The following is a 12,175-nucleotide window of genomic DNA, read 5'->3' on the forward strand; positions in this document are numbered from 1 at the left end:
CCCCCCACACACACACAACACACACACACACTAGGGCCAGCCTTCAGGCATCTGTGCTCCTCCATTTGGGACTCCCAAGAGCTGTGGGAGAAAATTATACAATTGGGGTAGACTTGAAGTCCTACAGGTCCTGGCCTCCAGCCTCAACGGGGCCCTTGACATGGCCCGGCAAGTTTTTCATATGCCCCATCCTTCCCTGGCCCCTATTCTAAGCTCCTTCCCTGCTGTTCCATTCTCCATCTTTCTCCTCAAATCCCCCCCTACCACACCTTCCCACATCATCCGCCCAGCAATTGACCTTGCCTCTAAATGCTAATAAAATTGAGGTTCCAACTTCCTCCTCTGCCTTCTGTACACTCCTCTTCAGGTGCCTCCTTCCTCAGCCCTCCTGTCCGGGTGGGAGAGGTAGCCCCCCCCCTCATCCAGTCCCTTCCTTCTGTGCTTTGGAATCCATTCCTGGTGGCTCCCTGGAGGCCCGCTCCCTCAGTGGTAATTGTTCTCTCTCTCTCCTGTTCCTTCAGCCTCTCCTTTTTCTGTCCACAGAGAAACATGCTGCAGACACTGTGCTCAGAAAGGAGGCTTCCGTCAACCCTCTCTCACCCCAGACTGTTGTCTGTCACTGACCTGCCCCCGTCCCACCGCCATCCATCCCTCCACCCTCAGCTGCCTAGATCCTGGCCCTGACACCCCGGGACTGGTCTCCGATTGCCCCGTGGCCTCCATGTTGCCAGCGCTAATGGGCACTTTTCTGTGCTTCTTGGCCCATGTGACTCTCTTGACAACTCTGTTCTTTTGGAAACATTCTCTGCTCTGTTTCTTTGCTGCCACTCCTGGTTTGCTCTGGTCTCTCTATTCTTTCTTTCTTTGTCCCTCTGAGCTTCCTTTCTTCTACCTCCCCCTTCCTTTAAGATGCTCTCCCTGGACGTCCATGTTTTCTATTCTACAGCCTCTTCCTGGGCAACCTCATTCACACCCATCACTTCAACTACTGTCTACGTATTGACGACTCTCAAATCAATACCTGTAGCCCAGGCCTCTCTCCTGAACTTCAGACATGCATTTCTATCTAGCCGTTTTCTGGACTTCTCTACCTGACCTTATAACACCTCAAACTCAGAGTGTTCAGACCAAACTGATTCGATTCCATCGCCCCCCACACCTACTCTTGCCCTTCCGTTTCCTACCTTGGAGAATGGCACCATTAACTGTTTAGCTACAGAAGTCAGAAACCTCAGTCGTCTACCCTGCCCTCTCACATGTGGCAAGGCTCTGCCTCCTTGACATCATCTGCATTTCCGCCTCTTCTCTTCCCTGTGGGTCAGGCTCTAGCCTCCTCTCCTATGAATTACTACAGTAACTGCCTAAGGGATCTCCGTCCATTCTCCCACCGTGTGCCAGCGGGATCACTGAAAAATGCAAATCTGATCATGTCCCTCCTTGAGAGAGCCCTCCATGGGTTCTCAAAGCACACAGGCGCCTCACCCTTTGTGGGTGCTACTGCCCCCCTGTCTAGTTGCACCTTAGCTGCCCTATCCCCTTCACTCCTGCTGTACTCAACTGTCTGGTTTCCTTGGTGCATTCTTGTAGTCTCCAGGCCTTTGCTCATGCCCGTCCCTCTACCCGAAATGCCTCGTCTCCTACCTTGGCTAATTCTTACTTGTAGCTAAAGACTCAACACAAGCAACACCTCCTCCAGGATGCCTTCCATGGTTCCCTTGTCTGACCTAGTGCCTCTCCTCAGTGTACTTCACTAATTCACTTGTTTCACCCCCCAACAAGACAACTTGTTCCTCTCGTAGTCATCTTTACGTCCCCAGAATCTAACACAGTGCCTGACACTGCAGATGCCCACTGAGGGTGCTTGTTGAATAAGTAACAGACTGTCTCAGTAGAGGATGGGAAAGGCTCGTGACTGGGCAGAGTCCCGCGTGGAGACGGGGGTGGTCCCTGGCCTCCCTGACAGGGGCATGTCTCTGCAGGCAGTGGAGGAGCTGCTGGAGTCCCTCGACCTGGAGAAGAGCAGCTGCTGCATGGGCCTGAGCCGGGTGAGTTGTCCCTACAGGAAGGCAGCTGGGCCGTCCCTCTCCGGTCACCCTTGTCCAGACAGCTGGCCCTTCCCTTCTGCCGCAAACTTGACTTTCCCTCCCTCTGAATAACTGGCTTGTTCAGTGCCGTGAACACCCCTGTGATGTCAGGAGGGAGTGGGTTGGAAGGTGGCCCTGAACTTGGCCTGAGTCCTGGTGTGGGGAGTGGGGGAGACAGAAGGGAGGAAAGCTGGACAAAGCGGGAGGGCAGGAGTTGTCCAGGGGACCCTTTGGTGAGTCATCCAGGGCCGCCAGGGTCCCAGAAGAGCAAGCAGGACACAGTGAGGCTGGGCCGGCACCACCTGCCCACAAGCCCGATTCCTCATCTGAATGGAACGTGGCATATAAAAGGCAGGCACGCCCGGTCTGGGTGCCGGTCTGCCGAACTGCTGTCAGGCGAGCGTCCCTCCCGCAGGCAGGAGCCCTGCGCGCCCCTCTGTCCTGAGACTTGACAGGTGGCATCCACGTATGTGCCCCGAGGGCTGTGGTGGGAGGGAGAGCATTTGGGAGCCACGAAGAGGGTTCTGAACCTGTCCACCTGTCAGCAGGGAGGGAGGGAACTCCGGGTCCCAGGGCTTCGTGGGGAGCGTGAAGTGGAAGGAGATGCTCGCAGAAAAGGCTCGGTGTTGCTTGTCCGCTCTGTTTTCTCTGTTTTGTATTCTGAGTCACGGTCTCACCCTTCCCTTTCCCGTCCCCTGGCTGTATCTGTGTCTCTGCTGGTTTTCCCTTTTCCTTGGGGCCCTGGCAGTTCCTGCTGGTCTCTTCCTTGGCTTCTGGCTCATCATTTTGTTTCTTTCTTTGTTCTCTGGGTCTTCTGTGGTCCCACTCTTTCTGTATCATTTTTCTGGTTTAGGTCTCACTGTGTCTGACTCGACCTCTCCCATCCCCAACCATCTGTGAGCCCAGGGGCTGCCAGCTGAGTTTCCTCCCTGGGAAGCCTACAGTCCAAGGTTTCACTTCAGCCTCTTGGTCTCTTGGGCAGGCTCCTACCCCTCTGGCAGGGCAGGACGGCTGCTGGTGGCATTGGGGTGGCACTTCCTCCAAGGCACGTCTCGGGCAGGAGTGGGCCTGTACAGGCTGGTCCTCTTCCCGGCTGCCATCTCAGACCCTCTGCTGCATCCCAGGTGCCTGGCCGAGACGGGCCAGCCCCAGGGCACACGCGTGCTCAGAGAGGAATTAGGGGCAAAGCTGGATGTGTGCTCACATCTGATTTGGGGGAGAAATTTCAGGGCTTCTAGGCTGTGGTTGGGCTGGCTGGTGAGCAAAGATTCCATGTGTTTGTCGCATTGCAGCTGAGGAGGCGGTCTCGGTCTGAGCCCACAGGACCCTGAGGGTTCAGGCAGGGTGTTTGGGGACCTGAGAGTCTCTTGAAATTTGCAAAATTTGTGTGGATGGGTATGTGGGGGAGGAGAGGGCCCCGAGCTTTCACCTAATACTCAAAAGGACTCTTAACCCCACTAACGTACAGCTGCTCAGGAGAGGTCTAAGGTTCCGTGCCCCAGTGCCTAGACCACCCTTTCTCTTCTCATTGTGAGACACTGAGAATGGGGGCCGCTCTCCATCCCGTAACCCGCCACCTCCCTTCTTCGGCCCTAGTCGGACACCCACGTGCGCTGGCCACTAGCTCATGTGTCCACCTCTGGGGGGGCTTGGATATTCCCCACCCCCTGGTGGAGTCTCAGGCTCACACATTGTGGGAGATGAAGGCTCAGGTAGGGCTTGAGGCCCGTAGGAGATCCCAGGCACTCAGCCCCAGCGTGGGATTTGGGGAAACGTTGCAGAGGACCAAGCTGGCTTTCTCCTAGGCCAGCCCCAGGGGACTAAGTTTCTGTGGAGTCGCCAGAGGCAAAGCTTTCTCAGCAGAAAGTGTAGGCCCTCTCCCCACTTCTTCACTGAAGGAGGGGTCTGGGGGTATTGGTTCTGAGTGTTTCCTGTGGAGTTCACATCTTCTCTTGGCCCCCAGAAAGGGAATTTTCTGTATTCTGGGCAAGGTGGAGGTGGGCATATTCCCGGATGTCCGGGATCCTCTGTGAGGATCCTAGAGTCTTTTTTCACCTATATATTTCCCTCTCTTCTTCTCTTAGCAGGGGAAATTTTACCCAGCCCCAGCTCAGAGCACCAAAGAGTGAGAGGAAATGCTGGATGTGGGGGCGCCCAGCTGGTTCCTCTCACGTCTGCTCTCCAGCCCCCAAACCTGTACAACAGGTCCCTTGATGGGGCCAACCCCCGCCCACCCCACTGGCTTTTTCATGAGATGAAACCTGGGTGCGTGTGTGTGTGTGGGTGTGCGTGTGTGTGTGTGTGTGTGTGTGTGTGTGTGTGTGTGTGTGGAGGTGGGATGTTGGCACATGAAAGAGGAGACTGTCTAAAATGAAACTGAGCGGGGAGGGTGCAGGGAGGGTACCCCCTGCCCCTTGCCCCACCCTTTCTCTGCCCACGGCTGCTGGACCTTTCTCTTCTCACACACATTCCCCACCATCCACTTCACCTGATCCGAGGTGGCTGGAGCCTGCGGTGGGCCCTGCGGTGGGCTGTGGGCCCAGGGGGCAAGGACGGTGTTGCTGGCAGTCCTGGGGGAAGAAGCCACCGTAGATGTTGCTGAGGGGTGTCCTGTCCCCATTTGACAGTGGCCGCTTCATTTCCTTCTTGTCCCAGATTCCTTCCCTTTGACTTCCCTCTCCTTTTATCTCTCTTTGAAGTTAGATTTCTCACCCTACTCCTCTCCTTCCAAAACACCGCCCCAGCCCCCAGCCTGGGCCTCCTCCCTCAGCCATCCTGGGGCCTCTCCTTGCTCCTTCCCTCCTCTCTTGTTCCCTTGGATTTTCAGGTTCTTCCCAGGCCAAGGGCCCCCTCCCAGGCCTGCCCGTCTCCTGTGCCAGCTGCCTGTTCCCCTGCTGGGCTGCCCGGAGCCCATCACCCGCCTTCATCCGGCCTGCTTCTCCACAGGTGTTCTTCAGGGCTGGCACGTTGGCTCGGCTGGAGGAGCAGCGGGACGAGCAGACCAGCAGGAACCTAACCCTGTTCCAGGCGGCCTGCAGGGGCTACCTGGCCCGCCAGCACTTCAAGAAGAAAAAGGTCCCACTCCCCGGCCTAGGTGGCAGAGCTGAGTACCTGGGGTGGGGGCGGGGGTTCAAGGGGACATGCCGGGGCAGGAGGCTGGTCTTGGGGCCATGAGTTATTGTTAGCTGGGGGAGAAGAGGCACGGGCCTCCCAGGGCCAGCATGCTCTGGGCCGGGGCGGGGAATGGGCAGCTCCTGGGTGCCAGAGAGTGTGCTGGTATGCCCAGCTCTGGGGCCGTGTGGCCTGGTCCTAGGGCAGGGGTGGGGGGCAGGTCTTAGGGGAAGGTGGGCTCTGGATCATAGGCTGCTCCATGAAGATTAAGGAGCTGTGTCAGCGACTCCTTTTCTTATTAGCAAGTCCATAAAACAGCCAGCACCGCCGCCTCTTGTGTTTCAGCAAGATTAGGTTTTATAGCACATCTAGGCCAGGGTGCTGGAAATAATCAGGCAGCAAATAAAGCAGATGAAATTATTCCTAATGACGGCAGAGCGGTTAGTGCCCAGTGCAGTGCTCCCAGCGCCGGGCTCCCTGCCGCCCACTCTCTGAGGGATGGGGAGAGGCTGAGAGCCAGGGGTGGTGGAGGGAGTGTTTGAACGGGGCGGGGGCGAGGGGGGGGGGGGGGGGTTCAACCTGGCCGTTGTGCTGCCGGTGGTGGCGGGGATCCTTGTTGCGCTTGGGACTGAGGTCCCTGTTGTGCACCACCCCCCGCCCCAACTCAGATCCAGGACCTGGCCATCCGCTGTGTGCAGAAGAACATCAAGAAGAACAAAGGGGTGAAGGACTGGCCCTGGTGGAAACTCTTTACCACCGTGCGGCCCCTCATCGAGGTGCAGCTGTCCGAGGAGCAGATCCGGAACAAAGACGTACGTAACAGCCCGGGAAGGGCCAAGCCAATGGGAGAGGACAGGTTCATCCGCGTGGGCAAAAGCCTTGCCGGCTTGTGTTGGGCTCCCAAGTGCTCTTTATTTAGTCCAGAGAGCTGGTGTCCTTGAACTATGCCCACCAAACGGAAGGCGTCCCTCTGGGGTGCTGGCTAAGCCGCTGGGTAGCCTCTCGGCATAAAATCGCAGGCATCCTTAGCATCTGGGGAAGGGTCCAGGGATAGGAGCCCCTGGGAGGCAGTGGCTTCCTATTCCCCGTGTCCTGGCCCGAGCTTCACCAGCTCCCTTCACCCCAGGGGTGCTGATTCCAGGCCCCAGCCTCCCGCAGTGCCTCTGGCTCACTTTGCCCTCTTTACTGCACCCTAGGAGGAGATCCAGCAACTGCGGAACAAGCTTGAGAAGGTGGAGAAGGAGCGGAACGAGCTTCGGCTCAACAGCGACCGGCTGGAAACCCGGGTGAGTGACTCCCAACACCAGTCTGACTGGCCACCTGTGCGGGGTGCCAGGCCTAGGAAGCGCCCCCCCTCCCCCACCCCGCCCAGGGGTTCCAGCTGAGTGAGGCAGGCATTTCAACTGGTGGCCACTCCCTCCCCCCAACCCCAGATCTCAGAGCTGACATCGGAGCTGACTGATGAACGCAACACAGGAGAGTCCGCCTCCCAGCTGCTGGACGCAGAGGCCGCCGAGAGGCTCCGAGCCGAGAAGGAGATGAAGGAGCTACAGGTGAGGACAGGGCCGGGGTGAAGACAGTCGTGCCAGTGACTACCACGCCCTGGTATCCATCCGCTCCCCCCACTGGGGACAGGTGGCCCGGCACCCCTGTCCACCCTGGGTGAGCACGTGACCGTGGTCTGCGTGGCTCAGGGCCCTGGCTGGTGCCGAGTGAGGGAGTGGGACGGCAGCCTCATACGCCTCCCCTCTACAGACCCAGTATGATGCGCTGAAGAAGAAAATGGAAGTGATGGAAATGGAGGTGATGGAGGCCCGTCTCATCCGGGCAGCTGAGATCAACGGGGAGGTGGACGATGATGATGCAGGTGGGTGTGAGGCCAGAGGAGCTCGGCAGTGGCCTGAGTGGCAAGCTTGATACCCACCCGTGGGCAGCCGCGCCCCTGGCCTGGGCCCATCCCCCATCCGTAGAGCTGGTGCAAGGCTCCAGTGAAAGAAATAGACGAGAAGGTAGAGGTGCCGGTGAATGTAGGGGATCATCATGGAGGGTTATGCAACCGTGATCATGACAGTGTCTGAGGGCCATGGTCTGAGGGTCCCCGGGGAGAGGACAGCACACATAGCCACACACCCTCTCTAGTCTTTTGCTGGCTTGTGAGGAAGCTGTCACTCCAGAGACCTTTCTGAGTCCCTCTGGCCGATTCCACCTGCTTCGTGCCCTCTGCCCCTTCTCAGGGACTCTCAGCAGCTTGGTCCTCCCTTGTCTGCCCCCGACCCTGCAGGTGGTGAGTGGCGCATGAAATACGAGCGAGCCATGCGGGAGGTGGACTTCACCAAGAAGCGGCTCCAGCAGGAGTTTGAGGACAAGCTGGAGGTGGAGCAGCAGAACAAGAGACAGCTGGAGAGGCGGGTGAGGCTGGCGGAAGGAGGGCGGCCTGTGCCTGGGAGGGCCACGCGGAGCCGGCGAGCCCCCAGCGTCCACCTGTTAGCCTCTTGGTGCTGGGGACACCCAAGGGCAAACAATTGTTAGAGAGTGTCTTCGGTTCCCTGGATGTCCCAGACTTCAACCCACATCCCTGGGTCCCTCCCCCGCCTCCCCTTCTCCGCCCATACTTCCGGGCCCCTCGCTGGCTGCTGACCCTGTGCCCCACCTTGGCCCTAGCTCGGAGACCTGCAGGCCGACAGTGACGAGAGCCAGCGGGCTCTGCAGCAGCTCAAGAAGAAGTGCCAGCGGCTAACAGCTGAGCTGCAGGACACCAAGCTGCACCTGGAGGGCCAGCAGGTCCGCAACCACGAGCTGGAGAAGAAGCAGAGGAGGTGGGTGGGTCCCCCACCCTGGACACAGAAGACTTCCTAGAGCAACCCCAACAGGGCTCCCTGCCTCCCCCTCCAGGGAGGAGACACGGAACGAGGGCCTGAATTGGGTCAGGGACCATGCCTGCATGGTCCCTTGTCCTGGAATGTGTCTCACCCCTGACCTCTGAGGAGCACTCAGGCTGCATCCCCACTGGAGGCCCGCTCAGGCCTTCGCTCTTGGACGTGCTCCCCGCAGTGTGTGCCCATCACCCTGCCTGGACCCAGTAGGACGAGCTCACCCAGGACCCGTGCAGAACGCACCCGCGGCCCTGCCCCTTGCCCCCACCCCGCTCCCCATCTCCCGCTTGCCTGAGCCACACAGACACCCTCTCCTGGCTAATGTTGTTAAACCACCGTGCTACTTCCATCTCATTATGGTAATGACACAGAGGAGGGGGGCAGCCCTCACAGGATAAAATCCAATCTAAATTAATTTCCCTGGCTGGGGATGGGAATGGGACGCCTTTATTAGCAACACCGGGGAACCCACACACCCTGGGAGCAGCAGGGTGCCCCAGGGAGCAGGAACAGTGCCTAGTTCCCCTCTGCAGGGGAGGGCCTCTCAGCAGAGGCCCCGGGTGCCTTGGTGAAGGAACAGCATCACACCATGACCCTGGGGGTGAGCAGGGCAGAGGCGAGTCCTTCCAGTGACCCCGGGGTTACCCTCGGCCTCCTGGGCGTTCTGCTGTCCTCCCAGCTGGGCGCTGCTTGCAGAGAGTGAGGAGAGACAGATCTTACTCCTCGCTCCCAGCACCGTGCCTCTCCGCTTCCCTAGTTCTCTCCTGTACCCCACCCTCCCTTTCCCGTAGAGGCGGGCACCCTTAGCGGGACCCGTCTCCCGAGCACCCCGATGGCAGTGCCAGCCCGGCCTAGTTACCGTCTCCTGCTGCACTCCCTGCTGGGCAACTTATTAGGTTTCATTTCAGCTGCCCGGAGTTTCCTTACCTTTTTTTTTTTTAATGTGGGGTTGGGTTGGGGGGAGCCATTCAGTTTTCAACAGGAACCTCATTAGCTATTCAGGGAAGGTATCAAGAGGAATTTCAGCAATTTGCTCCTTATTTAGAGTCACTGGGCGGGAAATAGGAGGCCAGGAGGTAGAGGAGCAAGGAAAGAGGCCTCGACCCTGGCCTGTGTGCCCATCGAAGCGCACTGCCAGCTGGGCACAGTGGGACTGCTGGTTTCCAGCCCGGCGTGGGCTGTCCTGGTGGTGACACGAGTTCTGCTGGGCCTGGCCAGAGGCTGGCACCCAGGGGTGGGGGCCAGAGCCAGCTGCTCATCTAGAGTGGCCAAGATGAACTGTGGAAAGTGAGTGAGATGAGGCAGGACGTCCATTTCTACCTATTTCAGTGCCCACCCGGCCCCTCGTTCTTGGATCTGTTGAAATGGAAAAGGTCAAGACAGCAACTAGGCAGAGTCTATCCACCTCTTCCCTGGAAGCTGTCTGTGGGTCCCTCCTAGGCCCCCCTGGTACAGGGGCTCCTTAGACTGGCACAATGAAATGCCCCCATCCCAGACCAGGCTGCTCAGCAGGGCGAGGTGGCCTGACCTGTATCCTGGATGTTGCCTCACCCCTGCCCTATCCCCCTGCTTTCGGGCCGTGCGAGGCCGCCTCTGCTTGCATCCTGTCCTATGGTGGCCCTGATTCCTGGCGGCTTCTGGGTGCCGGAGATCCGGACTCTTCCCTGCGCTGGGGGAGCCACCTTGGCCATGCATGTTCCCTCACAGGTTTGACAGCGAGCTGTCGCAGGCGCACGAGGAGGCCCAGGGGAGAAGCTGCAGGGGAGAAGCTGCAGCGAGAGAAGGATGCGCTCCTCGCCGAAGCTTTCAGCCTGAAGCAGCAATGGAGGGTGCGTGGCCACCCGCATCGGCCCCATCCCCATCACAGACGCAGGCTGGGTCCCGGCTGGCCTCATCTTCTCTTTTGCTCCAGGAAAAAGACATGGACATTGCAGGGTTCACCAGAAGGTCGTCTCACTGGAGGCTGAGCTCCAGGACATTTCTCCCAAGAGTCTAAGGATGAGGCCTCTCTGGCCAAGGTCAAGACACAGCTCCGGGACCGGAGGCCAAGGCAAGGATCAGGAAGAGGAGCTGGATGAGCAGGCGGGGGACCATCCAGATGTTGGAGCAGGTGCTACAGGGTTTGGCCGAGGAGGGCATCCCCCCTCCCCCACCCCCACCCCCCGCCACTAACCCAGGGAATAGCCGAAGGAGGACAAGTTTCCCATGTGCAGTCATTCATTTCGTTCCCTTACTCACAAATGTGGGGTGAGCATCTGATCGGTGCCAGCCACAGTGTGAAAGTAATTAAGCTTTCACGTAGCTCTCCGCGAGAACAAATCTTGATTGAGCTCTAGCAGTCAGGGGTTCAGGATTGCACAGCAGCCAGGAGGCCCTGAGCCCACCCAGCCTGCCCCCAGCCACCGTGTCAGTCCAGGGAGCTAGAGCCTGGAGGCCAAATGGAAGACCTACAGAATTGTCCCCACCTCTGGCAGCCTCCCCTGGGCCTGGGACACACATCTAGTGAGGGAGTTCGGCTTCTCTGGAGAAGCTGGCTGCCACAGGAGCAAGGCAGGAGCACAGGGGTATTTCTGCAGAGACATCCCCACTCCTGAGCCCAGGGAGCACTGCCTGCCAGGGTGTAGCACTGGGGTCAGGAACCTGGTCCCTATTCCCAACCACCTCTAGGCCAAGCTACGTCTAGAGATGGAAATGGAGCGAATGAGACAGGACCCATTCCAAGGAGGTGGAAAGTCGGGATGAGGAGGTGGAGGAGGCCCGGCAGTCATGTCAGAAGAAGGTAAGGTAATGGGCACCTACCCTGTCCCATACAAACCCTGGTTCCCCCATCACTGCTTTAAAGGAAGGGGTTTAAAGTCAGTTGAGCATCTAATTCTTGATTTTGGCTCAGGTCATGATCTCACAGTTCATGGGATCGAGCCCCAAATTGGGCTTTCCACTGACAGTGCAGAGGCTGCTTGGGATTCTCTCTCTCTCTCTCTCTCTCTCTCTCTCTCTCTGCTCCTCCCCCACTCACTTGCACCTTTGCGCTCTCTCTCTCAGTAAATAAATAAACATTAAAAAAAATAAAGTAAGGGGTTTTCTGTTTCCCTACCTTAGCCACACTATCATCCATTGCCATTCTGGACCCGGAACTTTTGCTGGAGACCCTGGCATTGGCTGGGATGTGTGCTCTCGGGGTCGATAGAGAAGCTCAGTCCTTTGAGGCACGAATGCTCCCTGCTTTCTGTGCCAAGTGACAGCTCACTCTGTACCCCTCTGCAGTCAGCTAGCCTGACCCAGCAGGGCCTGCCCACTCCAGAACGAAGCCTCCCACTCAGAACGAAGTCCCTCCTCTCCCTCCCAGGCTGCTTTGAACCCTAGGAACTTTGAACTTGGGGTCTGACCCCTTGGGTCCTCCATGCTCAGCCCGCCCCACAGTTTTCCCAGGGTAGGGGGATCCAGAAGGAAGGGGACTGGCTGGAAGCAGACGCTGAAGGGGACCAGTGGGCCTCTGTCCCCGGGCCCTGCAGTTGAAGCAAATGGAAGTGCAGCTTGAGGAGGAGTATGAGGACAAGCAGAAGGTGCTTCGAGAGAAGCGGGAACTGGAGAGCAAGCTCGCCATGCTCAGCGACCAGGTAAGCATGGCCTGCTGGGGGGCTCCCGGCCAACAGCCTGTACCGTCCGGCCTTAGGGAGGCCATCTCGGGGATACAAAGCTGGAATGGGAGGGGGACTGGGCTCCGTAAAGCCCACCGTCATCGCGTGTATAACTGGGGTCATTACCACACACAGCACCCCCAGGCTTTTCTCACTGGCTGGCACGACCCTGGCACTTCCTCTGTTGTTACTTGTTAAGGAGACTCTCAGAATGAGGGCGAGAGTGAACCAGGGGCTTAGGGAAGATAGGAGGAGGCTCTGTGGTGGAAACCCAGAGCCCAGCTTCTGGTGTCCACCCAGGTGAACCAGCGGGACTTGGAGTCAGAGAAGCGGCTCCGGAAAGACTTGAAGCGCACCAAGGCCCTGCTGGCAGATGCCCAGATCATGCTGGACCACCTGAAGAACAACGCACCCAGCAAGAGGGAGATCGCCCAGCTGAAGAACCAGGTATCTTTACAGAGAGGAAGTC

At 58.5% G+C, this 12,175-nt stretch overlaps 1 protein-coding gene across 1 annotated transcript in view; it reads left to right on the forward strand.

Annotated features, from left to right (window-relative positions):
* Nucleotides 1-12,175, forward strand: part of MYO18A (myosin XVIIIA) — a 100,991-nt gene that overhangs the window by 70,922 nt on the left and 17,894 nt on the right. The window contains 19 exon segments of the mRNA XM_030296695.1: nt 1,980-2,045; nt 5,031-5,159; nt 5,864-6,007; nt 6,392-6,481; nt 6,629-6,748; nt 6,951-7,062; nt 7,477-7,604; nt 7,857-8,011; nt 9,776-9,829; nt 9,831-9,897; nt 9,981-10,005; nt 10,008-10,046; nt 10,049-10,118; nt 10,120-10,153; nt 10,155-10,178; nt 10,736-10,777; nt 10,779-10,847; nt 11,581-11,685; nt 12,007-12,153. Of these exon segments, the coding sequence (XP_030152555.1) occupies nt 1,980-2,045; nt 5,031-5,159; nt 5,864-6,007; nt 6,392-6,481; nt 6,629-6,748; nt 6,951-7,062; nt 7,477-7,604; nt 7,857-8,011; nt 9,776-9,829; nt 9,831-9,897; nt 9,981-10,005; nt 10,008-10,046; nt 10,049-10,118; nt 10,120-10,153; nt 10,155-10,178; nt 10,736-10,777; nt 10,779-10,847; nt 11,581-11,685; nt 12,007-12,153 (1,620 nt within the window).

Source organism: Lynx canadensis, chromosome E1 (genome assembly GCF_007474595.2).
Source record: "Lynx canadensis isolate LIC74 chromosome E1, mLynCan4.pri.v2, whole genome shotgun sequence".
Lineage (NCBI taxonomy): Eukaryota > Metazoa > Chordata > Mammalia > Carnivora > Felidae > Lynx > Lynx canadensis.